The sequence below is a fragment of the Planococcus citri genome, chromosome 3 (assembly GCF_950023065.1).
Source record: "Planococcus citri chromosome 3, ihPlaCitr1.1, whole genome shotgun sequence".
NCBI lineage: Eukaryota > Metazoa > Arthropoda > Insecta > Hemiptera > Pseudococcidae > Planococcus > Planococcus citri.
The window spans coordinates 53,666,609-53,694,487 of NC_088679.1; the positions used below are offsets into that span (position 1 = coordinate 53,666,609).

The 27,879-nt window shown below is 31.5% G+C and overlaps 3 protein-coding genes across 6 annotated transcripts in view; 1 reads left to right on the forward strand and 2 right to left on the reverse strand.

Moving 5' to 3' along the window:
* LOC135840558 (uncharacterized) overlaps positions 1–15,142 on the forward strand; it is a 191,957-nt gene extending 176,815 nt beyond the window's left edge. For both annotated transcript variants that reach the window (XM_065357166.1, XM_065357167.1), the window contains exons 3-6: positions 3,054–3,186; positions 3,784–3,917; positions 14,140–14,386; positions 14,929–15,142. In XM_065357166.1, the coding sequence (XP_065213238.1) occupies positions 3,054–3,186; positions 3,784–3,917; positions 14,140–14,386; positions 14,929–15,014 (600 nt within the window). In that variant the 3' untranslated portion in view covers positions 15,015–15,142. The remainder of the gene's footprint in view (positions 1–3,053; positions 3,187–3,783; positions 3,918–14,139; positions 14,387–14,928) is intronic.
* A 114-nt stretch (positions 15,143–15,256) lies between these two features.
* Positions 15,257–18,101, reverse strand: LOC135840557 (KICSTOR complex protein kaptin-like). Of its 2 annotated transcripts, XM_065357164.1 has the most exons (10): positions 18,016–18,101; positions 17,707–17,866; positions 17,537–17,619; positions 17,266–17,445; positions 17,032–17,198; positions 16,771–16,955; positions 16,612–16,687; positions 16,160–16,295; positions 15,928–16,086; positions 15,257–15,844 (listed from the first exon to the last, which is right to left on the reverse strand). In XM_065357164.1, the coding sequence occupies exons 3-10, from the start codon at positions 17,570–17,572 to the stop codon at positions 15,746–15,748; spliced, it is 1,038 nt and encodes a 345-aa protein (XP_065213236.1). In that variant the 5' UTR covers positions 17,573–17,619; positions 17,707–17,866; positions 18,016–18,101; the 3' UTR covers positions 15,257–15,745. The 2 variants fall into 2 exon arrangements, with proteins under 2 accessions (XP_065213236.1, XP_065213235.1); XM_065357163.1 differs by lacking the exon at positions 18,016–18,101 and having other exon boundaries at positions 17,685–17,998.
* A 480-nt stretch (positions 18,102–18,581) lies between these two features.
* The window catches only part of LOC135840556 (neuropeptide SIFamide receptor-like), a 92,612-nt gene continuing 83,314 nt past the window's right edge, over positions 18,582–27,879 (reverse strand). For both annotated transcript variants that reach the window (XM_065357161.1, XM_065357162.1), the window contains exon 5: positions 18,582–26,192. In XM_065357161.1, the coding sequence (XP_065213233.1) occupies positions 25,782–26,192 (411 nt within the window). In that variant the 3' untranslated portion in view covers positions 18,582–25,781. The remainder of the gene's footprint in view (positions 26,193–27,879) is intronic.

The window sequence follows — 27,879 nt, forward strand, 5'->3', positions numbered from 1 at the left end:
CAAATTTGATTTTTTTAATAGAACAAACATGCACGATTTCATAGAAAGCGACCCTAAAACTTTTCATCTCTGTGTAATTTTTTTGATCTCTAAAATTGCTTTTGAAAGTTCCCGCTTTCAATTTGAACGAGTTCGCGATTTTTTGAAAGACGGGCTGACCCCCACCCCCCCCCCGCCCTTCACTCCTCCCAACCAAAACCCCAACTGCCCAAATGGATCTTCGATTTAAGAATTCAAAATTGAGTATGGTAGGTACTTGACCACTTCTGGCGATTTTTATACTTTTAAAAAAGGTATTCCATCTCAGTAAAAATGAAGAAAATTAGTGCTGAAACTAATGTCAACTCTCTCAAACCAAATGTCACCATTTATGGCCTTCCGCAGCCTCCAGCATGATTTTTGATTCCTCTAGAATTTTAATATTACATCATTAAGCGTGGAAATTACATAATTTGGGTAGATAAAAATTGATTTGTGGGTTATTCTCGACCTGTTTGAAGAATTTATTTTCATTGGAGCCGATTTTGAGGTGGACACCTCAAAAATTTTCCTGTAAACGGAAGAGTTTACATCGTTTACATTTTTTCCTTACTTGGGTTACTCTAGTAAAAAAAAAACACACACACACTCGAGATGTCCACTTGGAAATAGGTCCAAGTGTGAATAAATCCTTTGAACAGGTCGAAGATAAGCCACAACTCGGTTTTTTAGCTGCCTAAATTGATTTCCACGCCTTATAAAGAAATTTCAAAATTCTGGAGGAATTGGAAATCGCACTGGAGGCTCCAGAACGGCCAAAAATGATAAGACTTGGTTAATATCAGTTCCAGGACTAATTTTCATCATTTTTACTGAATAAATACCAAGTCATACATTTTTTTTAAAGTATAAATCGCCAAAATGGTCAATTTTGAATTTTTTTAAAATTTACCAAAAATCAAAAAATCTATTCGGACTGTTGAGATTTTGATTATGAGGAAACCAGACCACGATCTTTCCAAAAATCGCGGTCCCGTTCAAATCGGAGGTGAACACCTTGAGAGGTTCCCTTGTGAGTAGGTTTTAGGTGTGGGTAGGTGGTCAAGTAGTAATATATTTGGCTCAATTTGTCTAAATTCGATTTTTTGTCTTGATTAGATACTATTCATGAGAGTAAATTTCAAGTCAAAATTCAAAGGGATCTATAAAATTTACTCGTAGCTAAATCATCGCGAAAATAGTAAAAATGAGGGTAATTCGACTCACCGAATCCAAATACGTTGATGAAGGAAAAATATTGACGAAATGGAGCCATCTTCGGGATAGAATAGAAAACATTGTTGAAATAGGTTCTTTCAATCATTTGGCTTGTTTACACGTTCTATCCTTCGAAAATTACTGAAAATTGGTACGAGGGGTATGGAAAACGTCTTGAAATGATTTTCAAAAAATAAAATTTTACTGCTGCATGATTGGAAACGTATGGGGTTATTTTCAAAATTTCAAATCAAAAAAGCAACAGAAAATTCAAAAAATTTGAGGTCATCATTCCAATTTATATAATTTTGTACCACTTGACTAGAAAATCCCCATGATTAAACCAAAAGTCTGAAAATTTTACATATTTTTTGAGACTACTTTTTTCAAATTTATTATCCCTGATATACCTATAGAGTTACATATCTTAAATTGCATTGGTTTTGTCCACGAGGTCATCGACCACCTTTGGTTATTATTTGTCAATGTTGAATTCGAATCATGAAGGTAAGAAAAATTTGGAATTTTTTGAATGCTCTCTCTAAATAAGAGAATGAGTAGTATGTACTATGTACCTATCTGCTTACGTATTAAAAGAAATGCCCAAATGAATTACAAATACATACGAGAAAAAAACAAAAAAAAACAGATTTGAAAGTTTAGCTTCCCTTTTCTTCGGCTTTCTGAGAGATTTACGATTTATATTTGGATGAAAAAAATTACAAATTAGCTTGTTCTTGCTGTCTTATAGAACACGTATTATTTAGTCTCGACTTTAGATATGATTTTCCAAGTTTATCTTTAATAGGATACCTAAAGTAAATATTTTTGTAGATAATTCGGAAACAGTCTGCAACTTCTCAAATCAAATTCAATGCATGTTGCCTCAGGCAAACCCCCCTCCCTTCCCCCCTAAAAAAGAGCTTTCATCATTTAATACCTATCTGCTGATTCATTTATAGCCTACCTACAGTTGCCTATTATGTACTTGGATAATATCATTGGGCAAATTTTTCAAATTTTCGGTAAACCTGCTTTAAATGTTCATAAAAACGTAATTTGAAGCGGAATGGAAATGACAAACGTGTCACTATACTCAGTAGATAGTACAACCTTTCAAGAAAATTTCCAAGACAGCTAGTATTAAAAAATTTCTGCGCCTACGGCTTGAAGAAATTTCGTAAATTTGCCCTCGTATATTATTAGATTCGTATATTACCTACTTACTTTGGGACGATTTACCATACGTTATACAAGGTATATAGGTACCTAGATTTTTTCCTTTCCTAAGTGGTATGTATACTCGATGAAGTACTCATCAGTTGAAAAAAATCTTCCATACAAAGAATGTAATAATGCGTTTTACTCTTGTCTGATGTAGTTTCCTACGCTCAAAGTGTAGAGTAGATGAAATACATAGATGTAAAAGAACGATTAATGTATGCGGAAAACTATATAGTACATATTTGAGTACCTATACTATACCGTTGAAAACGTGAACAAAAATATCAACAAAAAGCCTTTTTACATATTCGAAGGGTACGTTTAGAGTTACCCGGAATAGCGTGATACCAAAATCAGCATATTTTCAACAACTTATGCTAATAAGTGTCGGTAGTATATAGGTGGTGTTTTATACGTATATGTATAACATCGTCGACTGTATCATCGAGGATGATAATGCTTTTAAAAGCTGATATTTACCAATGTAACTAGCGAACTTTAATAGCTTTTTTTGTCGCAATAAAAACACATGTCGTGCGTTTAACATTTACAACTACGCGAATAATTGTTTTATAATTTACATATTTTTACAGCTGAATCGATCCAATGAGACGCAAGTCACACTGCAAGAAGTCGGATACGAATTAGATGGTAAAATTAAATGCGAAGTAACCATCGATCATATTTATAAAGTGATATCAGCTCAAGAATATCTTTCCGTAATTTGTAAGTATTTTATTACAGATGTGTATTATTTTAATGACGTGATTTTAACAACTGTTTATTATTTATACGTATCATTTTACTCGGATGGATACTTATGTAATAAATAAATTGAAAATCACTCTCGTACAAATTAACACGTTTTAGCTTAATCCGGTAATTCCGAGTTTTTTTTTTTGTTTGTTTTTGTTTCTATTAAATGTTTTTCCAGTGTGTTGAGACAAAGTACAATATTTTACGTCCAACACTGCACGCCTTATCACCGACATTTAATGTAGTTTTTTGCAACATTTATTTTCGCAATTACTTGAGTCTTAGTAGATTCATTTGCATTCTTTATCGCCTTCTTTTTATTTTAGCCTTTTCTTTTTTTCTTCTTCTTTATGTTATCTTATGCTTTGTTTCATCAAATTTTAATTACTTTTTCGCTTACACATTTGTTAAGACGCGATAGATTTAGTGCTATTTTATGTCTTGGAAATGGAATGAATTTTGTTGCGTTGACTTTTTAGTGTAATTTCAATTTACCTCTACCTGCTGGAAATAAACACCTAGAGAACTATATACAGAGGTGTATTATAGCTTGGTTTATTGTTACAGCGTTGCCGAAAGAAAAACCGAAAATTGTTACGAATAAGGAAAAATATAATATTAATGATACGTTACTAGCCAATTGCACGTCGTCATTGTCGCATCCGCCGTCTTCGCTCAGTTTTTTATTGAATAATGAACCGGTAGGTTTGAGAAGTTTTATTTGTACTTATACATACTTACTTACCTACCTACCTACATCGTAGCAGATTTATGTGTGGTAAAACGTAAATGCACGAGTACCTAGGTATATGTTATTCAAAACTCCCCCCCCCCCTCAATTCATGACGTGGCTCAAGGACACATTTTCAATAGATTGTCGTCACAAAATTTGAGATTATAAAAAGTTGAAACTCCAAAAAAGAACCAATATGGCACTCTCATCTGGAGTCAAATGTCACAAACAATTTTCGAACCAGACAAACTTGAATCGAAAGAACATGCAAAAATCAATATAGCCAAAATTGCAGGTGCTCAAATACATTTTTAGATTTTTGATGAATTTTTGAAATTCAAATTTGAGTCAAAAATGGGAGAAAACCAAAATTCTACCAAATTGACTTAGATTGCTAAAATTTGGTACCAATTCTATCTTTGATCCCCCAAATTGATTGAAATTATTTTATTTCAAACAGTTTTGTGCTGTTTTTGAGCCTACAGAACAAAATTTTAGATTGAAATGTTCACGAAATTTTACCGAATAAAGTTGAAATGCTAAACATTACTGTATGCTGTTGATTTGATGTGTTTTGAAGCCATTCTGGAGCCTCCGGCGGTATTTTGGAAATTCCAATGTGATTGAATCATTTTGAAAATTTGAAAAACATATTTTGATTCAGAACTGGCAGAAGCCGATTTTTGAAAGTTGGCGAGTAATTTGATCAAATGGGCCACCAATATGCTGCGAAATATAATTTCGACAAGTTTTATGACATTTTTTTGAAACTGGAATTCTCAAAAAAATTGATGTAGCTTCAATATGAAAAATAGAGCATATAAACTGAATTTCAGATTTTTCGTAAGTGGCGTACTCGGTTCACTAAATTTTTCAAATTTTCTATTGTGAAATCACTGAAGAAATGTGTCTTTGGTTCTGAACCGACAGAAACCGATTTTGGAAAAATGATGAGTAATCGGTCAAGTATGTAGTTCAGTATAACAAGCTCCGATCGCGTTTATATTTGCTAAAGTTAAATTGGACATAATTTTGGATGTTTTTTAAAAATCAAAAATTTCCAAAATACCACCTTCAATTGAAATTTACTTATTTTAGCTTTCCTATAACGTCACGTCACGTCATTGGGTAAAATTCTGTGGAAATTTAAACTTTCAAAAATCTGCTGTAGACTCCAGAACTGCTCAAAACAGTTCTAAACTGTTTTCAAATCAATTCGGGGAGTCCAAAATGTATTTCCTCCTATTTTCTGCCCTTTCATTTTCAAAAATTTATCAAAAATCGAAAAAGGTACTGTCACCTGAAATTTTGGCAACTGATGTATTTTTGTCTGTTTTTTATTCGTTCGTGAACAATTCACCAACAATAAATTGAATAAATCGAGTCGTTCGCGAATGATTCATGAAAAATAATTCAATGAATCGAGTCATTCGCGAATAATTCATCAACAATATTCGTTCGCGAATGATTTACAAACAATTGATAAATTCATTCGTGAATGATTTACCAAAAATTAATCATATGAATCGATTCGTTCCCCAATGATTCATTATTTATGAATCAATTCGTTCGCGAATAATTCACAAAAAATAATTCAATTAATCGTCCGTGAATGATTCACCAAAAATTGAGTAAATTAATCGATTTGTTCGCGAACGAGTCACTTATACGAATCAATTCGTCCGCGAATGATTCACAAAAATTATACAATTCGTTCGCGAATGATTCATCAAAAATTGAGTAAATGAATCGATTCGTTTGCGAACGAGTCACTCATACAAATCAATTCGTTCGCGAATGATTCATCAAAAATTGAGTAAATGAATCAATTCATTCACGAACGAGTCACTTATACGAATCGATTCGTTCGCGAACGAGTCACCTATACGAATCGATTCGTTCGTGAACGAGTCACTTATACGAATCGATTCGTTTGCGAACGATTCACTTATACTGATAAATTCGTTCGCGAATGATTCAGTAACTATTGATCAACTCGTTCGCGAATGATTCACCTAGAAATCAATCAATTTGTTCAATCGCCAATCGTTCGTAAATGATTCTATTCGATTGTAAACAGATCAATTGCTGTACAAGTGTTTCAAAAAAAGCTAATCAATTCGTTCGTAAAATATTTTTATTTAGAGAAAAGTCGGTCTTCTCACGCTAAATGCGTGAGTGTTTTTTTTTTAATTTAACTTTTTCGGTTTAAATATTTTTCCACCCGTTGGATACCACTCTTGTAAGAGTTACTATGCATGCCGAATTTCAGCTCCCTATGTTGATTTACGTAGATCGATTTGAAGGAGAAAAAAATTGCATTCCTTACTTTTTTTTCAATATCGAAAAAGCTCAAAATTTCCGAATTTCTCCGGTACAAATTGCTCTCAAACTCATGATTTTTGGGCACTTCTGTCACACTTGATTTTTTATGAATAATTCTTATTTTGACATTTTCGACCATTTTGACACCAGCCCAGCCCATTCTCTTTCTTTCATTTCCAAAAAATGAGGAGTGTGGACATGTGTGAATTTTGGGCCCTGGTCATCCAATTAAATACCTCACCAAAACCAAGTCTAAATACCAAATTTGACCCAATTTCGTTGAAATGTGACGTCTGATAGTACCTTTTTCAAAGTTTGGGGAAAAAATTTAATTAAACTTCTTTAAATTTTTTACGGTTCAACAATGTTTTTAGTGTTTTTAGTCTTCCTTTTTTAAAAAATATTTTTACTAAATTTATTTAGGTATTTAATGGCTTAACTTGATTACCTATTTGTTCTAAATGATTTCTGGCATTTACTTATTTTAAAAATTTTTTTTTTACAAATCCGCGTACTAAGTACTTAAGTAGGTTGAGAAATAAGTTCACTTTTTGGCATTAAAAAAAAATCGGAAATTTATTGCCAAATGTAAAATTTTTTCAATTAAGTAGGTAAGAAAAAAAAATTTGTGAAGGAAAGTATTGTCTGTTTTTTTTAATGTAAGCAAAAAAAAACGTAATTGTTGACATTTTAACTTGAAGTTTTGCTTATTTGTCTACGTCGTGTAATTCTTTTTTTTTTGTTTTTTTTTACAAAAATTCTTTTTTTTCAAGATAGGTACCTTCTCAACGAGTCCCCAGCTTATTTTATCGTTGATATTTTTATGATACCTACCTCTTTAAAATTATACAGTAAAATTTATATTTCATCTGAACCGTATTTCGATATCATCGTACGCTTATATTTTTCACTGCCTTATTTGTCATAGAATGGCAAAAAGTTTTCACTTTTGGTAAGTTATACAACTCAGTCTGTAGCGTTGAAATTTCAGAAAAATTTCTCACCATTTATGATGTAATTTTATGAAAATGAATATTACAATTTGAAAGCTTTGTGGCGTCGAAAATACTCACTTCGAAATTGTCAAATTCACATATAGCCTAACGTACTGCTCTCAAACGTTTTCTATCTGAAGCTAACTGTACGTCGCGTCGTAGTGAAGCAAATCGTAATACACTCGGAATTTTCGTTATTTTCATATAAAGATCCAGCGTACAGAATTTCTACATAACTATAAGTAGGGTGAAAATGAATGATAAGCGACAATAAATCATCATTAGGTATAACTGGCTGCTATACATTTACCTAATAGTACGTTGATCGAAACAACGAATTATTTGTATTAATTAGAATGAAAGATTATCGTTTAGATAATGGGTGCAACATTAGAAAGACATCGTTTATCTTAATTCGTAGCAATTATTCTCTCGATCGCGATAAGTATGTTCAAATTGGCGAAACGAAGCAAGATTTTAAAACTACCATGCCGATGAATTGAAACGTATAGCGCATAAGTTTAGAAATTATTAGCATATACTTTTAAAAGTTTGAGACGACGTATTCATAAATCGACAAACATCAAAAATTTCCAAATACTGTGTTTAGAGGTTTAATATAGAGCCTTTCAGCGAAACTGTGGGAACATTAGACAATACCCAAAGGACACAGCGAAAGCGTTTAAGAGATAAAAAGAGGTAATGGGGGAGGGGAGGGGGAAGGATTGCTCGCAAGAAAAAAGCTTGCGATGCCAAAGAGAGTGGTATAGTATGTTTAGGAAAAACGACAAGCAGTATTTATTAATTGGCGGTAGCTTATGAAAAGAAGTTTGTAAATTAAAAGGTTCAAACTTTCTTCTTCATTATAAATCATCTAAAACAACTTTTAAAACTTTCTCGTATATCCGAATTAGCGAGTTATAATTATTGTAAAGTACGCGGTCCCCATTGTATGGCAGTTAAGCACCGCAGTGTTACCAGCTCGGCGTCTACCGACGAATTACAAAAATTAAACTTCTTTTCAGTTTTCACCCTTTTTAAACCGGACGAATAGGCGATAAATTCTTTGTTTTTGTGCGTCTTCTTTATTATGGCAACGTCCGAAAATTTTCACTTGTTTATTACGCTAATACCGAGCACTGTTTTAAACGCCGGATAAAAATGGAAATTTATTCGTGCTTACATTCCTACGGGAAATTTTCGCATTTAATTTAAATTTCAGATGAAGTTCGGTGCAAGAAATTTCCTGCTTCTATGATTAAAAATTAGTTTCATTTTAGTTTGGCGCGCGCGAGTTCTTTTGTATTTTTAACTTCCGTGGTACTACTAGTGTACAAAACACAGGCGAGGAGAAGAAAAAAAAAGAGAAGCTAAATCTGGTTTGTTTTGTGTAAAAAGTTTTTATATTTGAAAACGGTAACTTTTTAATCAAATTAACTAATATGAACATACAGAAAAATGTGGGTAGTACATGATCAGTGTTTCATAAAATAATGTTTGGTAATTTTTTTTAGTCTGTTGGATGGCAATGGAAAGAATTACTAACGTAATAATTCATCAGTTGTGTTCAAACCGCGAAGCCTTGAGATCATTTTTAATGTGCAAAGGAACAAACTGAGGCTGAGGGCCACGTTCAAGTTCCAGGTTGAACCTTTCAACGATTTTTGGCAAAATTTCAAAATTTATTGTGATATATTCTCACAAACTCAATTCACTATAGTCTTCCTTATTTGATAATTCTCCTCCCAAATCGTTTCCTTGTAATAACGACGATCTCCTGAATTCAATTAGATATCTCAAGAAAAGCTAAACCAGCTGTTACAACGTGTTCTCAGTCTCAACTCCAACCCACCTTTCCTTCCTTTCACGTCGAAGCCAGAACTGCCTCGCTAAATAATCCAAACACTTTGAGCAAACCTTTAACCTATGAATGCATTTATGCACTAAAAATTATTACAATAAATGAAGGACACTAAAGAGTCTAACACAAAAAATAAATACCTATTTATGCAAACCGTTCGCAATCTCGATTCATTTTATTAATTTCTTTTTCAAAATTGGATATCGAGTTGGAAATTGCAAAGGGTCGTAGGTTGTTTAAAAAATAAGTGAATATTTGAACTCATCAGTGCCTTCGAAAATGATATCTTGACCAGATTCAGAGGGTTTAAATAAAGAAAATGATTCAATGTTCGAACTAAAATTGGTGGTTCTAATGCCTCGCATTTTCTAGAGGCAGACAGATTCCATTTTGAAAATAGTTTGCAAAAAAAAAAAAAAATGAAAAAGTGTCATCGCCATAATTTTTAAACATTTTTGAATGACAGTCTTCAACTTTTGTACTATGTACCTACTTATGAAGAGTCAACTGTTGTACAAACCTCTCCTGCTCAAAATATACCCTACTAGAATTATCTTCACTTCATTGAACGATTATTGCCCAAATTCGTTCATTTTATCTATATTTCACAAAATCAGGTAAAATTTTAGAAAAATTCGCAATAAATAGGATAAAATTAACAAACACGTAAGAATCTAGTGAAAAGCTAGATAAGTTATGAATTCTCTCTTAAAACGCGAAAAAAATGTAAAAAAGAACAAAACACAAATTACCCTCGAAGGGATCCAACAACTCTAAAGTTTGGTTATAATTTACGAAAAATTTACATTTTTGGTGAAAACCAGTTTTTGAGCCACTAGTGGAAAGGGATTGCAAACCTTGAGGACCAACTTCAGTTTCCAAGATGTAATATAAAAATCTGAGTTGAGAGCCGATTAACCCCAAAAACCAGAAAATGCTTTTTTGATTACTTACCTACTCGTATGTGAGGGTGCATACATCTTCAATTTATTTATTTCTAAGCCCCACAAACAGATTTACCCAAAGTTCAATCAGTCTCGAGATACGAGCCACCGAAATTGAACAGTAAATTAGGCCATAAAGTTTGTCTTCTCTCAACTCCCTTAAAATAATGGTGGTTTTTAATCAAACATCGAAGGGAAATCGTGAAAAAAATTATCAGCTCGACTTTTCAAAACCATGCTGTCCACGTTGTATTTCTCTCATTCTGCGACTTTCGAAAAATGCTACAAAATTTTCGTCTTATTTGACTACAGAATTTTTTGAAAATTGGGAAATTGAAAAATCCGCTGGAGGCTCTAGAACGGTTCGAAATCATCATTCATCACCAATCTACTGGGGAGGTTAAAAATAGGCCACAAACTGGATTTCAACTCTCTTCACTAACACGTTCACGAACAATATATTTTTCACCCCCCCTCCCTCCAAAAAATCACTGGACAAAATTTTGGATTTGAATCAGCACAAATAGATTTTGAAAATATGTGTCTAAATTGATCAAAAAGGTCACAAAGATGGTAAATCCAAGTTTATAGGTGATTCTGAATTTCATTTTCACCCAAGGTACTCGTAGTTACTTACTGCGTTTTTTTTTTGTTTTTTTTTTTTGGAAAAATGGAGAATTTAAAATCCCACTGAAAGCTCTCGAACGGTTTGAAATCGTCATCAGCCGAATTAAGAGGACGGAAATAGGGTACAGACCAAATTTTAGTTTTTTACGTCAATTCGATCAAATTTTGATTTTTGAAATGAGAAATGGACCAAATTTGGATTTTCAAAAAATTTGCCAATAATCATGAAATAAATTCTATCTACTATTTGAAATTTTTGCTGATAGTGTATTTTGAGGTCTTCTTTCGTGCCCGTTTTAAAAAATGTTGTGGCCGGTTGAGAGACTTCTCATGTTAGCTATTTTCGTGCTGAGATGAGTAGTTTTCAAAATACTGGTCAAAAATCTATTAGAGAAAGCTATGAAGATTTGCAATGTGAAAAAACACTCGGTCAGGATAATGTGGTGGATTCTTTGGAGACATTTTTAGGACTTCAAAATGGACCTAATACATGCTAAAAAAAAAATCAATCAGAAAGTCGTTTACCACATGTGCCCATTTGGAATCATATTTACGGCAAACTGTGTAGGCAATTCTATTAACACGATTCTGTACACAGCAAAATATTTCTGTAATTTTCAAAGAGTAATACTTACGTGTATTTCAATGGATCAGTAAGTTTTGAAGTAAATAATATAAAATTAATCAATTCAAATTCAGTCTGATCATCAATTTAATATTTTCCAGCCATTTTTTTTCGATTTTTTTTCTTCCTCAGAAAAAAAATGTTTTCTCATATTCATGAGGAGAAGGATGGCATCGTTAAAGACATTGAAATTATAAAAATAACACAAAGAGCATGATTTTTTTTTTGAAGATAAGCGAAAAAAGTGTAAATTTTTTGTGTGCTCCTTTGTTAGCGGAAAATACATGAATAAGCACATTTAATTTTATCTAGTGAAAAAATTAATACTCAATAATCGGGTCTATAACCTTTTTCAACCTCCTTCTCCTTTGCTGGCGATGCATATTTTTCAATTTCCCGCGATGATTCGGTAATGTAAAAATAAGATTCCACATTTGCGGAAAAATATCAACTCGAGCAATGAAAAATTTGCCTTTGGAGTGAACTTAAATTCATTTTTGGCTATCGAGTGGGCGTTGAATATAATTTACTTCTTCATCAGCTAGTTAGTTTAGTGTGTTTGATGAAATTACGTGTAAATATAAAGAGTGTCGTGTGGCTATTCTCATCTATGCCAAAAGCCATAAAAGAATTTTCTGTACTGTTTTACAATGGTCTGGAAAACTTTGCTCTATTTTAATTAAAAACGCGACGAAAAAGTTGGTATTGCGATACTTATAGGACTACGGCTCGTTCAAGTTTGACAGTCGGTGTAATGTATCGGTGACTACTGAGAAATCCACCATTGAATCCAAAAATAAATGGCCTATCGTTTCGTTTAAGATTGCTAAACAAATGACTCTTTTGAACCGTGAAAAAAAAACTATTTCTTAAGACTATTACATAATGCTTCGACATATCTCACTTGATGCATTCTTTGGGTTTAGGTCTTTTATTATTTTTCGTTTTTCCCTTTCTCTTGTACCTACTCTTTTTTTTTCAAAACCATCGGTATTACATACATTCTTTCGGAACTTTTGTTTAGTTAATGTTTTTCGTTTTGTAATTCAATCATCGTTTGATATTGAAAAATGGAGGAAATTCGAAGTGACGGGAAAGCAATTGAATAAGTTGTATTTCGTCCGATTACCTACTTGTACGGGAAATCGTACTGATGTAGTGTTATATAAAAATAGATAAGACGTTATGGTTTTCAGTGGCGGTTAAAGTTTGGTTTGATGAATTATTTTTCGGAATTCAGCGTAAGAAAATACTCGATGAAAGATTTTCTAAAATTTTTAGGCTAATATGAGAAAGTGTCGTAGGCCTACAAAATAATTTTTGATTGAGATTTCGTTCGTCTTGAATTTCTATAAAATCATTTTCTCGCTTATATGAAGGGGGAAATCAAACTAATAATCATTTGTTGTCTCTATTTTTAAAAAAAATAAAAATAAAACTATAGTGGAAGAAACCTAACAAATTTCTCATTTTTATTTGACAGGTTGTGGATTTAAAGAACCTTAGATAGAGAAAAAAAATATATCAAGAGATATACCCAAATTCAACCCATTTACCTACTTTTCGATTTTATCTATAGGTATCCCTACTATTTGGATCATGAAAAACTCCAAATTTTCCACTTAAAAGGTCACGGTGCAAAGTATCTTTGTACTTTTCAGGCGTTAGAAATTAAGATGATTAAAATAAGTTTATTCAATTTCTTCTTTCGTTTTTTTCTCGTCTCTTCTTATTCCATTTTTAGTATAAAGTCGATCTTGATACCCACAATTTTTGGGATCTCAATCTACAAAATGAATTTCATTTAAATAAAGAAAAAGGAAAACTTATGAAAAGTTTTAAAATACCTATCTGTTTAATTGATTTTCCATCTATAGAATGCATACAATTCGTACTTACGAAAAAGAAGGAAAAAACCGTATACCTAACTTACTCATTTACTAAATAAATAGGTAGAGGCAAAAGTAATTAGAATCAGCCAGGTATTAAATTTCTTCACTTTGTAGAAAATAGAATTGATGAGATAACGAAACTCTGTAGAGAGATGAGAAGTTTGAATCCCCAAAGCTTATTTACAGAAATTCTCATTAAGATTATCCTACTACGGTAACGATAACAAAGTAATTGCGATAAGTTCACTTTCGATTGAGGGTATAAATTAATTGAGTTCAAATTAATTTACCGTTGTATTTCATAACATTAACTTCTCATTACTTTCAAACCGAACAAATAGTAAATTTCGTTGAGTGATTTAATAGAAAGAAGTGTAGGGTGGTGGGTACAATGGTAAAAGCTCGCGCATTTTATGGAAAGCAAGAAGTATTATTCGAAATTGGCGAGTTTCATGTGTTGAAATTCATGAAAATGAAATTTTTGAATACTTAGTACTTGTGATACTTGGAATTGAACCTAGGTACTTGGATTCATTTAAAGATGAACAAAATATCGTGGGGCTCAAATTTACAAAAAGGAGTTTTGAGGCAGTTTCTATTTTTTTTTTTTTTTTTTCATGTCCATTCTTAAAAGTCCTTTTTTTATTGATAATTAAATTTTTTTTCAAATTTTGTAATTTATTTAAGAATAAAATTCCGCACAAATTTAGAACCTTCAAAGGCAATTTCATACTCGAGTTGTATGTATACTTGAAATAAAAAAATGAATTTAAAAAAAGGATGGCAATTTACCTTTGAAGGCATTCATTCGTGTCTATTGAACTAAGTAAATGCATAGTTATTTGTAAATTTAAACAATAATAAGTACCTACCTATACTTTTTTTCAACAATCCGTTTTATCACATAACTTATTTTTACAGGTTGGTATGCCAGTCAGCAAACACATAGGCTGCAATGAAACGGAAAAGGGTTTTCCAACTATTCCGTGCGAAAATAACGATAACACAACAGTCTGGACGTGGTTACCATTAAATCTGACTTTGCTGGAGTCACATTTCAGGCACGATAATCTGAATTTGCAATGTACTGCAGTTATAAATAATTTCAGACATTCTTCAGCCAAAAAAATCATACCATTAAAAAGCAGTGAACCGAAACCGGAAAGAGGTACGTTTCTCTATGTACGAATACAGTACGCCCGACCATGCTTTTATTCTTTATTGAAGCACTCGCAACATTTAACAGTTTTCCCCTCTACAATGCATATTTTTAAAAAGGAAAATTTAATAAAACAGATTCAAGATAATTTTATATTAGTTTCGTGACATATCCGAAGAAAAGTTTAATTACAAAAGGTTGAAATAAGGTTTGCTTGTTTTTTTGTTTAAATCCGGTCATCTGTCTGAAAAGTTGAAACTTTTTACGATGAGATTATGAAAGTTTATAAAGTTTTCTTTAATTACCAGCTTTTCCTGATATTTTTTTCTCTCTCTCTAAATCCAGCGAGTACCTAAGATAAACGAAAGAATTTCTTTACGTTTTTTTTTTTATGTACAGAGCTATTGTAAGTTTTCTCAACCGATCACTTTATATGGTGATTTTTAACGTTGACTTTTTTTACAAGAGGTTTTTTTGTTTACGAATTGAGAGTAGTTTTTTCAGTTGATATTGTTTTTAATTTTTTTTCATCTATTTATTTTTATTTGCAGTGAGATCATCGCTGAATTCATCAAGCCGAACTGATTGCAGTTACCATTTTGTATTGTTTATCGTATTTTGGATATTGAATCGATAACACTCGAAGTTCTTGTTAGTGTAATTTTTTTAAATCTTATTTTATTTGTTGTAATATTTTGTAAATAATTTTTAGATAGATTTGTTTACTATTTTGCTTATTATTTGTGCATTAAATGTTTTTATTTATTGGTGTTTTTCATAAGAGCTTTTCATGAATACGCTCACCAGTTTAATAAAAATTTTTTTAAATGAAATTGAATGGTAAGTAAGTATACACACGTTCCACATGAAAAAGTCATCAACAAAACAAGGCGTTCATTTATTTAAAAAACAGTAGAAAAGGTAGACAATTTTGATCACATTTGCACAAAATTAATAAAACTACAGAAAAATAATTTCATTTGGAAGCCTATAAAACAAGATGTATAGGATCGACTTCTATTTCATCAACCCCCCCCCCCCCCCCCCTCCTGAAGGTAAATTATGCTTTTGCATCAATTGAATCAAATGTATGATTTTAAAATTTGACACTCCCTTCCTTTGATCTCTAAGACCAATGCAAAGGAGTCTTTGTTTTTGTATGGAAATCCACATCAAATTGGTAGGTAGGTACTTACGTATAGTAAAAATAGTAAAATATATGTACTTTTAACCGGTCATAAAATCAAAAATCGAGCAGTGTATTTTTTCAGTCGTAAATTTTTTTTATGATGAAAATAAAGTTCGGATTTCACTTCCAAACAAATGGCTTTGACAGGCTGCTTGATACTGTTTTAAACTTTTCATACTTCATGACCGGTTTTCTTTTAGAATTAATTCCTCTAACCGTTCTTTATCCAACTTCTCAATTCTAGAGCTGATCAATTTGTGAACGTCTTTCAATTTATGCTGAAACGATTCAAGCTTTTGTTACAAAAAATATTCTCGTGTACGGAAAATTGTAATGAAAATAGAAACGTAACGCTCTCTACCTGGTAAACGTGGAGGCCTTTGGCAGTTACTGTTATCAGCTCGCTAACACCATCTTCAGTCAAGTCAACATAGTACAATTTATGGACAGGATTCGGGATACTCTTTTGCCCAATCATTTTCCACGTTTCATTATTGACGTATTTAAATAACAATAATTCCTGAAAAAATTGAAATGTTTTATAAAAAATTCAGCATAAATATCATATGACTGATTTTGAACGAAGTACTTACCTCACCATAAGTTCCTAAAATAATTTCTTTATTGCCATCAAAATCTACATCCGCTATAACCGAGCATAAGCAAGCATCGTAAAGAGTGCTTTCATGGAGGCAGTGTCGATTTTTGAAATCATACTTTAGTACGTCCCTGGAAAAATGAAATTCAAGAAAAAATCATGAAGGAGAAGTACGAAGTTTTCACTTTTTGAGGGTTAATCATTTTTCAATTTTCATTTCAAATTGTACATATTCCTGAAGTAAATATTCATTTAAAAAATACATTTATTATATAAATCATTAGGCCCCCTCCATTCCCGTCCATCAATTGATTTTGTAGCAAAGTAAATAACTTTTTCAAATTTCAACAGTAAACATTCCTTTTGAAATCTATGAAACAAACCGATCTCTAGTTTTCCACCATAAAACTATATCCATAATTCAATACAAGAATAAGAAATATTTACATGAAAACTTCAGAATGAAACAGTGTGTTCGTAACGAGTAAATTAACTTCGGGGTTCTTTTCTAAGAATGTTAAATCTGAAAACAAACCAATAATTTTCAATCATTGAACGAAAATGACCAAATCACTCAGGTAATCTTGAATAAAATAAAGTAGGTACCATCATTTTGAATATATTGTTCGATATCATCGACGGGAATCTCTGGCATTTTTAATGTAAATAACTGAACGCTGGAAATGGGATTTTCATATTCTGTACTTAGTAATCTCAAAATATGATTACTTTTGCACTCCACTATTGCACAACGTACTTGTCCATTTTCACATCCAAGACTAGAAATTCGACTACAACAAAAGTAAAATATATTATTTCTCGTCGTTGATTTAATTTTAAATATCTAACTGTATGGAAAATACTAACTGGTGGTAATTATTGTAATAGAGAACTTTAATACACATCACAATTGCTGGTACGTCTTCAAATTCAACAAAAAAATCGCCAACAGATATCTCAACAAAATTTCGATCATGGTAACGACCTCGATAAGCATGGATTTTATTATCACTTCCAGGTAACAACCAAAGATTCTGAAAGTTTTCGATGGATAGAAATACACTCACAGGTGAGAAAAAAATCTTAAAATTGAGTGTTTACTTCATAAGATCCGTTCACTTGATGAGGTGATATTTGAGTATGATGTAATCCATAAGGAATATAATCCAACATAAGACTTTCACAATGCTGTCCAATTGTTTCTAAACTAAGTTCTACATCAGGTTCGAGATCATATTCACAATATAGATTCAGATGAGCGCTAGTACCTGTTTCAGTATTCTAGAAACACAGTAACATGAGATCATCATTGATTAGAATTGATCGTGCAATGGATGATTCAAAATGCGAGGTAAAAAATAATGAACCGTACTCTCATGATGACAATTCCGATGACAAAATCGTCCATAGTTTTTGATCTATTGAATACATTGATAGATGTGATTTCTGCACCATCTGCGAACATGAATACATGAAATACACAACTCATCGATCATAAGATTTGTAAAATAATAACATACTGGATATGTAAGCAAAGTAAACCTCTGTTGTAATGGGTTCTAAAAACTCTTCGTTACATCGGTATTCTACAACGAAGACTTTTCTTCTCAAGCAACCGACAATAATTCTATTCGATCCATCAGCTTTTTGGAGTCTTGCAGATAAGTAGATGTTTCCTTGAGATGGTAGTTGTAGGTAATGACTGTCGATCAGATTATCCATCGATAAAAATGCATTAAACAATTATTAATTAATGCATTTATTCAAACTGTTATTCAATACATTTCGTTTTTAAAATTTTCAAAATCAAAATTGATTAGATGAAATCAAAATATTGATAACGTTGCTTACCACTGACTGACAACCGAAGTGCCCTCTGGCAGGTGTATTTGTAAGCTACCTATAGTGAAACTTTTTTTCTTTTAATGATTATTGAGTCAATTGTCAATTCAGTGATTTCAAATTTCAATCAAAGAGCCTTCCTCTTTTCCAAAAGATCAAAGGTATTAGTAAAGTGGAAAATTTGGAATAGAAAATATTTATCAACCGATTTGAACATGATGATTGATAAGCCTGTACCTATACCTACATATTTGTGAGTACAACTAGTACAATGTTGAATCGGTAATACTGTTGGCCTTAAAATAAATTACGAGAACTACGTTATTTAGTCAAAGTAAGTTTATTGTAACGCTCTTTCGTTTCCAGGAAGATCCATCATCTGAATTGTTGTCGTTCTGTTCATTCTTTTCCTTTCTTATAAAATATTAATTGGATAAAAATGATCTGTTTGTCATGTTCAAGTAAAATTAATTTCATGAAATTGTCACATAGTCCGTTGGGAAGAAGATGTCAAATTTTATTATTTTGTCAGAAATATTACATTTTTGAAAAATTTTACAGAAAAAATTGAACAGTTTCGATAATAAGCCATTTATTTTTTGCAATTGATCCTAAATAATCGTATTTTCAGTATAAAAATTTATAAAACATACAGTACTTATGTCTATTTTATTATTGTATACGAAACACCTCATTATTGTAATATTTACTCTAACACATTAATAAATTCAAGCGGCTTTAATATAACGAATTAAAGTTTACAATTAACTGATTTACGTTTATAACAAAGGTGACTTACAAGATATGATTACGTATTAATGAATGTAATAATTAAAAATAAAATTATATTGCTACATGGCAGTTATTACTTGAAAGAAATTCAAAATACAGTTGGTTTATTTTCAATTTTATATTTTTAAATTTTGAAACTTTTATGACAGTAATGCTCAAGTTGAAATTTTTAGAAAGCGTTTTGAAAGTACAACGAAAACTATTTGTAAAATTTTCCCTATGTATCTAGTTCAGAATAAGCAATATTCTATGAATAGATATTTACGGTTTAGTATTCCACAAAAAAGTCATTTTTCATTTTAAAAAATTCACGTTGTAAAACAAAATAGGTAGTTAGGTACTATTTTAAGTAGGTAATATTCTAAGTAAAATGGTGATTTAGAAATTGCAAGGTGAATCTGTCTGTTTTTCTTCTATTTAAATTTTCGCAAAGTCGCAGTTAATAGGCAATAAATACGTACGTAGTGTGTCGAATATTTTAGTAACATAAAGCATGCTGTTAACATAATTAAAACATTTTGCTGCTATACTTTTGTTTTTATTTTTAAAAAAAGTCAAGTCAAAATAAAAAAAATCAAATAATGGAGAAACACAAAAAGTTAAAAAAAAGAAAGAAACACGTATAATAGGCAGAATAAGAAAATAACGTAAAAAATAAATCATTAATAATAAAATGTAAAGGTAAATTTTTTTGTTTTTTTTCTTCAATTTTTTCTCTCTATAAAAACGTAAGAAAATGAATAGGTTCGGTTCATATTTGAAAATAAATACGAAACATGAGTAACTAAACAAATATTAGACAGTGTATACCACATTACTAATGACATATGTATAGGTAGGTATTTAGGTAGTACAGTACATAATACAATTATGTTTTTGTCATATGAGATACTTTTAAGTAGGTAGGTATGATATATGTAGTTTTTGGTGTGTTTGAAAATTGGTAGGTAGTCTATAAAAAAGGAAGAATTATAATGTTTAAAGTTATAAAATTTGTTATTAATAAAATGGCAACACTGTTTATCATTCAAACCTCACTTCGAAATCACAAGCATTTAAGTCTCAATCATAATTATCTTAAAAATGTTCAATCACAGCTCCTGTTTGACGTTTATATTCTCCTCTCTTTCGCTTAAATGATATACAATTATTTATTAAAGTTTTAAATGAGAAGGTTTATGAAATAAAATGAATAGAAAATTAATAAATTTATCAAAGTAGTTCTCGTAGTTGTACAAAAAAAAAAATCATCATCAAGAGGGTACCCATATGATATGGACGAGAATATATGTAGTTACCTATATTTAATCGCAATTGAAATAATTTTTATGCTCGAAGCGGGAGTCATTCAATCCAAGTTTAAAATTTTGTAGTAGGTATTCGTAAATGAAAATTTAAAATATGTAGGTGATGTTTAATCAGATTTTGAATAGGTAGGTATGTTTGTTCTTTAATTGTCACAATAGTAGGTGAGTTTACGATATGAACGTTGCTTTTCTGAAAAGCATTGATATATGCAGCCTATTCAGATAACTAGGTAGGTAAGTAATTGAAAAATGATATACTCGGATATAAGTAGGTACCTATGTAAATATTTTTTGATATGTCTCGTTACAAAACTTTATGCGATATGTGAACAATTGAAATTGAAGAAAAAAATGATACATTCAAATGAAATTGGCTCGGGTAGTTATATGGGCACCCTGCAAAAAATGTTAATTTTACTTAGATCATATGATACAAGAACATTCAATTTCGAAACACATAAATTCATTAACATACAATATAGAACACATTGAGAAAAAAAAACTGAAACATAATGGGAATTTAAGTGATTGTAACTCCTCATTAGGTAATTTTTTTCCAAATAAACCGATTTGAAAAAAAACAACATAGAATTAGGACATTTTTTTTTAAATTTTAAAAACATATACGATGACACGAACTTATTTTAAAAGTATAATTGGCTTCGAATAACGAAAAAAAAAAAACTAGGCAGTTACTATCTTAATTAATGTACACGATTTTTGGTAACTTATCAAGTCAATGGTTAGAAGCATTGGTAATCATTTTATCATGATTGAAATACATATAACGTCTTGGCAGTTTTTGATTATTTATTTTTCAACTCGAAATTTGCTTCTATTTTTACGATGATCTGTCAAATTCTCCATGTTCAATTAATGAAAAGGCTATCGAGAAAAGAATTTACCAAGCGATATGTTGAAAACGTCATCCCTCTACGTTTTGGTCAAAATTTATTCTAATTTTTACCTATAATAGGTGTTAGGTATCTACCTCTCGCAAGTTATCAATCCTCTATCGAATTTGATTTTCTAAACTCAGCATACAATATGAAATAAGAAATCGTATTTTCAAGGTGTTAAAAAATGAACATTGATCTTGCTTAAAATTCGATATTCAGATTGCCTATCTTCGTAACAATATGTATGTAATACTAAATGTATACTCGCAGTTGATTGATTTAGTTCAAATAGTTGCTTGTCTTGTGAATTTCATGTTCACCTATCAAAAAATTTTGATCTCATTTGAAGAAACTCGTTCGACTAAATAAGTTGGTCAAGTACATAACTATAATACCTACTTATGAAATGAGTGTTGATCATTGTGAAAAAAAAGTATTGTAGGCCTACACGTCTCGTTTGAAAATGACATAAATTACTTATCCATTATGACTATTAGCATATCATTGACCTAGCAGTTTGTATGTACGTACAAATATTTATCATTTTTATGAGTAGAATACATGTATGTACGATCGAGTCAATGAACTCTGAAAAAAATTGCTCAGTGGTGCGGGAGAAATATGCCAAAAGCGGATGTTATTATTTTGATGAATAATAGTGAAACAAGTTTTTATCGTGTTGTATCCAAAATAGGTAGATACTTTACTTATAAATCAATAAATATAATGTACCAAGTTTAAGAGAGCTCGGTGCTTCTTACGATACACCGTAAAATATTTGTACCTACTACGAGTGCATTGGCATTTTTATTTTAGCGCACATTTTGTCACAATATAATAAATACCTATACTGTTTTTTTTGTTTTTTTTTTTCATTTTAAAGAATAATGTAATAGAATACAGTATGCTTGAAAATTGATTATGATAACATTTTTTTTGATTGTAAAGTTCTTTCTAAATTTTAATAGGTAGTTTGAGACTTGATTGCAGCTTGGAACCAAGCACACTTGACATTTGAAAAACTTCAGCTCACAACTTGGAACCAGGAATTTAATTTCTGTAATCCTATAGTCCAGCTATACGCGATCCAAAATTAATTTACGAACGACTCAGATTTTAATTCTAAAGTTAAAATTTGAATTTTTGAAGTTTCTTTTTACACCAGATCCCAAAATCAGGATAGATTTTGAAAAGGTTTTATTCCTGGTAAGTATTTTTGCGAGAAAGTTACTGTGTGGATGAAATATTTTTTGATATATACCCAATACCCATAGGTACTTAATTATGACTTTTTCTATAGGTTTCTTGTTTCTTGATTGTGAGCATTATTTTTTAAAAATTCAAAAACGATTATTTTTATTAAATTTTGAAAATTTGCATTTTTGATTAATTAATTTGAACGTAAGTTATTATCATCATTTTCAATTATTCTATTTTTAGGTGCATTTACAATATATATTTTTTTCAAGGCAAATATTTTTTCCACACTACAAATATTCTACGACGATCTTAAAGAACTCGAGCGCTCTGAAACGTTGAATATGCAGTAAATTGGATCATTGGTCAAAATATCATTCGCTGTCGTATTTATATAATATGCTCATCGTATCTTCTCAGTTCTCATCCAAAATCTATTTTGTGATTTCAGGGGTGAAAAAGGGGGAGATGTAGATATATTAGTAATTTAGGTAGTTGAAAATAGTGAATGATTATATGCCCAGTGATAATGATCGAAAACTCAATTTTAAAATATATGAAGAGTGATATTCCAAAACTCGCTTTGTCCATTTTCACAACTTTTCAGGAAAGAGGAAAAACAGGTTTCTCTTTAAACGGGTAAATTGGCTTTTTAGGCGAGTTTAGCACTTTATTTGGGTGGATTTATGATGTAGGAGTGTAGGTATACACTTCATCCACTAATACTGCTGGAAAAAATTTCAATAAAAATGGACAAAGCTCGTTTTGGAACATTATTTTTTCAAAAATTTTTAGTGAATTGGCTATTTAGGTGAGTTTAACACCTCATTTTGGTAGGTTGATGATGTAGGAATGTGAGTTAATACTTCATCTACCAGGTACTGCTGAAAACTCAACTTTGATAAAAATGGACAAAGCGAGTTTTGGAATATCACTCTTCATATGTACTCAGTAAGAAAATCAGAAGAGTTTAACGAAATTTTGAAGGTCAAAAATTGAGAAATGTGACAAATCATTTTAAAAAATCTCCTAAGCATCAGAAAAAATACAATTTTTTCCACTAAATTTTCTTCCAGATATTTTACAGAAGAACCAACAGTATTCAACTTGAGAAAATCTGAAAACAAAACTTTTTTATCCTTTAAAGCCACAATTCTTCTCTAACATTGGATTTCATTGATAGTTCGTCACTATCAATACTTGACCCCATTCTATCAAATCTTCAATTTATTATAAATAGTTTTAAGCAAAGAAAACTACTGAACAATTAACTCGTTTTTGATCAAAATTTATCGATCCCTTTTTCCATCCCTGTTACCAATTAATTAACGAACGACAACACACAGGAAATTTTAACTCTCTCAAAATTAGATCGAAAATGGATGAATAAATTAACCAAAAACCAATGATTTACAATTTTGTACGATAGAGGTGATTTTTTTATTTTGTTAGCATGATTTACGTAAAGCTCTGCACATAGAGTGCCTGATAAGGGAGTGGCCAAACTACAAAACGTAAGAATAAGTTGCCTACCGAGAGAATTGAAGGGGTAACCTCTGTCAATAAATTTACAGTACAATGAATTTTTGATTTAATTAATTTGATTCAGACAACAAAGTGCAAGAGAGGTTTTAGAAAAAAACGTAATTTTAAAAAAGTCGAAAAAAGGTTGCAAGTACTTGTATGTTGAAAAATTTGATATGTAAACAAATTTCATTGACAAATTTTTGTCTAGGACTGCAAATTAAAATGTCATTAATACTCAAAATTGACAAAAAAATTAAAAAAAAAAAAAGAATCCGCCGAATGCAGACATTATGAATTTTTTAAATTTTAATCCTAAGCAAAAAATTAATCATTTTCTAAGCCAATTATTTTTTTTTTAAAAATCTTTTAGCATAGCTTCTTTGATTTTTCAATTTGGGAAAAACGCTTACATTCAAATTTTTCTCATTTTTTAGTGTACGTAGGTACATATATATGTATTACACTTCTTTTGTTCAGAGGTTCAGACATTATTTTATACTTTTTCCATTCCACGAAGTGTTCGCCCTTCGACTCTCTACGGAGGAGATAAGTACCTACGTTCATAAACGGGGTTTTGATGAAATTCAGTCACACTCATTGTCAAATTTGTAGTAGGCCACTTTCACTCTGGGTAAGTAGTACTTAACAATAGCTTATAAATTATTACATAAAATGATTCCTGAGCACGTTATATGTATTAGACCTAACCAATTTAATCAGGCACATAGCAAAGATCAGGTGTACAAAGTTTTAGTTAGTAGCAAGGTGCTTTTGGACAATTAGAGATGGAAGTGAAGCTAAGGTCATGAACAATTATTTTCCGGGTCGTGGTCTTTCTGTCTTTCCCTTCAAGAAAGCCAATTTAATTTCCAAAAAATGTTTCCAACTCGAAGGGCCTCCACCCAACAAATTTTTAAACCACTTTTCACAATGATGATCACTATCATGGGCGATAGTGCCTATAGATCTACCTATCTGTTGATCATCCTTGACAATTTTCACCGTTCACGATACAGTATATTTCCAATGATGTAAATAAAACTACATCGCATGCTACTTTTCGAGAAAAATTTTCCACATATTTTGCATTTTTATCTCGGTTATTATTACGCTGCGAAAAGGTTATTTAAGCAATTATCATTCGTGAAAATTATCGCGTTGAAATCGTAAAGTTGAATTAGGTAGATACCTAACCTTCATTAGGCATTTCGCGAAATGAAATTTTTGTTTACATTCGAGCAGTGTAGGCCTATAATACGGGTACGTTTTAAATTAATGATTAAACTTTTTACGAGTTATACATCTACCTATATTCTCAGTTCCATCTCACACACCCTGTGTAGATCCCCGAAATCTGCCTACGGGTAAATAATCCTTGCTCTTTGCTCGATTTATGTGACATGAACAAAGTTAGGAAGTTGATGTCTTTTTTAACGTCAATTTTACCACAATAGTAATAAGTACCTATCTCTTTCATGCACATACCTATCCACGAGTCATCCCTGCATCGATGGAAATTGACGAAAAACAAATTTTTTTTCAAACACGAGTCGGACCATAATTACGAATTCGATGATTTCAGTCGCTTGAAAACGTATATTATGGGTAGGTAGGTAGGTAGGTAGGTAGGTAGGTATATATTTTGTATATAGATATAAAATACTTCTCACGCGTCGTGGTGTTATTTTGTAATACATGAGGTGAACGCGGAATTTCAGAAAGACGTACGATATTCGTTCACAGTTCTAATTCTGGCATAAGATAAAAATTAATAATATAGGATGGCGTGGTACCTTTATAAGTAGAAAACATTGGTTTTTTTTTTGTTTAATATGTTGGTTAAAAAAATAAACGATTCCCGAAGGGCGTGCGTATCGCCATTTCATAATGACGACACTGTAACCCCCGTTTATTGAATTTTCGATGCGTCGATGATTTTCAATTTAACACCGAATTTATCGGTAGATATTATTTTGTTTGGTTAACGGTTCATTTTTTATACATGAACTCGCAGCGAATTTAGGACCAGTTTGTTTTCGTACGATTAGGTTTTTTACACTCCGACTATTGGGCCCTCGCTGATACAAGCCAGCTGTTTGGTTTGACTTGTTTGTCGATTCAGCGATTTGTTTCTCACGGTGTAGTACGACGATTTTCGTAAGCTCGCCGATGACGAATTGGCCATGTTGACGGTATCGTAGTAACGAGGCGTCGTGCAGCACTGTTTCGTATGGATAACCGTCCAGAAACCGTTTCTGAATTTATTATTGAAAAACGCGTATAAAATCGGATTTATGCTTGAGTTGGCGATGCCGAGGAACTGAGCTATTGGTGCTACAATCGGTAGTAGGTTTTGCTCCCAGTCGGATAAATGGCCGCCGAATTTCACTCTCGTGAAGATGGCGTACAATGGTAACCACGATGCCACGAACATGATCACAACGAGTAGCAACATTTTGATCACCTGCAAGAAAATGTGATGGAATTAGTTCATTGCTAATTCGAGAAAAGCTTAAAAAATTAATAAAAGTAGGTAATAAGTATGTGCTGATGTGTTTCAGGGTAAAAGGAATGCTTTCCATGTAGAAACTATGCAGTATTTACCTATTACTGAGTCAACGTGGGTACATTCTGCGTAGCCTTCGAGCTACGTATGTACAAGGAATTAGGCAACCCGATATAACTTTTACAGGTAGGAAAATTCTATGCAGAGTTTTGACTGAGGTTTGATCAATGCAACATAAATTAGGAGACCTTATCGAGTATACTTATTCGAAAACACTTGTTCAAAAGCTGAAGATTTCTTCAAAACTTCTTCGAGAATCTCAACATTATTTGGATAATTTTGATGAAATTGAAAAAAATACTAGGAATGAGATTTTTAACGAATTTCATTAAATATTTATGGTTATTTTCAGATCTCCCTGTTCACCCATCAGAATTGTGCTATTCAAGCCAAGAGCTGAGAGCTTTCGAACGCATCTCTTAACCTATTGAGATTAAAAACTGCAATCGATAACGAGAACAGAAAATGTTATCAACATAATTTCGCCCCTGGAAGCAGGGGTTAGACAAACATAACTACACAGACTCATCAAGTGTTGCTTACCAAGTTCCAATGTGAGAAGCTTCGCCTCTACCCAGAAACACCCTGTTGGGGATTAGGTATTAAGTTGTGGCGCATTGTTTATTCTTAATTACTACTTTTTATAAGTTGATGGAGACTATAAGAAAATTTCGACACTTAAAAAAAAAGCAAGGTACATAGTGCATTCACAAAGGCACGTTACTGTCTCCCTCTTGGCTCTCCCTCTCCTTATTATGAGACTAGAGATTTTTCGATAATAATTTTCAATTATACATTTCTAGAATTCTTTCGTTGAGTGATTTAAAAAAAATATTTATCAGAATTTCATAAAGATGAGTCCATATTCGCTGTTACACCTAGTCCGAAAAAAACAGAACTTTCGTGCCCTACGTTTTATATGTATGAAAATATAATTGTAGAAGAGCTGCAATTCATATAAACTGTAGAATATCCCAGAGTTTCAGGACCCAGGGCCTGATTTTTCGAGGTATAGAATTCCAGCCTCCGAAGACCAGAAATTTAGTCATAATTTTTCAACGTTCCAGGCTCCTGCAGAACCCACATTTGTAAAAATTGCTAGGTACCTACTAAACCAGATCAATGTTACTTTTTTCAGGATTGCGAAAATTTAATTAAAATAAAATTTTTAGGTCAACTTTTGACCCTCCCCTCCTCAACTCAAGCTCAAAGTTTTAAAAATTTGATCAATTTGTTTTCATTTAAAAAAAAAATCAGTTCAAGTGATTAGTACTCGAACATGATCGCTTGTAGGCCATTAGAAAAGTTCAAAGTTCATTTTTGCTAAGTGCAAGAGTTCTTAAAATATTAGTTTTTTCACATTTTCTCTTTAAACTATGATAATTGTGAGCATCAACAGATCACCTGAGCTTTTAAAAAAAAAACAGATCTCAAAAAATTTTCGACTCATAACTATAAAAATTTATACTTCCGAGACGTTGAGCTTGAAAGAGGGAGGGGCACATTGACTAAAAAAATTGTAATTTTTCCTACGCTTTACTGAGGTCATCTTGCTATAATTTTTTGCTAGACTTCCTCAAAATTC

Coding starts and splice junctions, on each gene's coding strand:
- LOC135840557 (XM_065357163.1), bottom strand. CDS start 17,886: ATGGATAATCTGATCGACAGTCATTACCTACAACTACCATCTCAAGGA. Junction 16,956..17,031: donor TATTACAATAATTACCACCA/GTTAGTATTTTC, acceptor CTTTTGTTGTAG/TCGAATTTCTAGTCTTGGAT. Junction 16,087..16,159: donor TTTTAGGAACTTATGGTGAG/GTAAGTACTTCG, acceptor CAATTTTTTCAG/GAATTATTGTTATTTAAATA.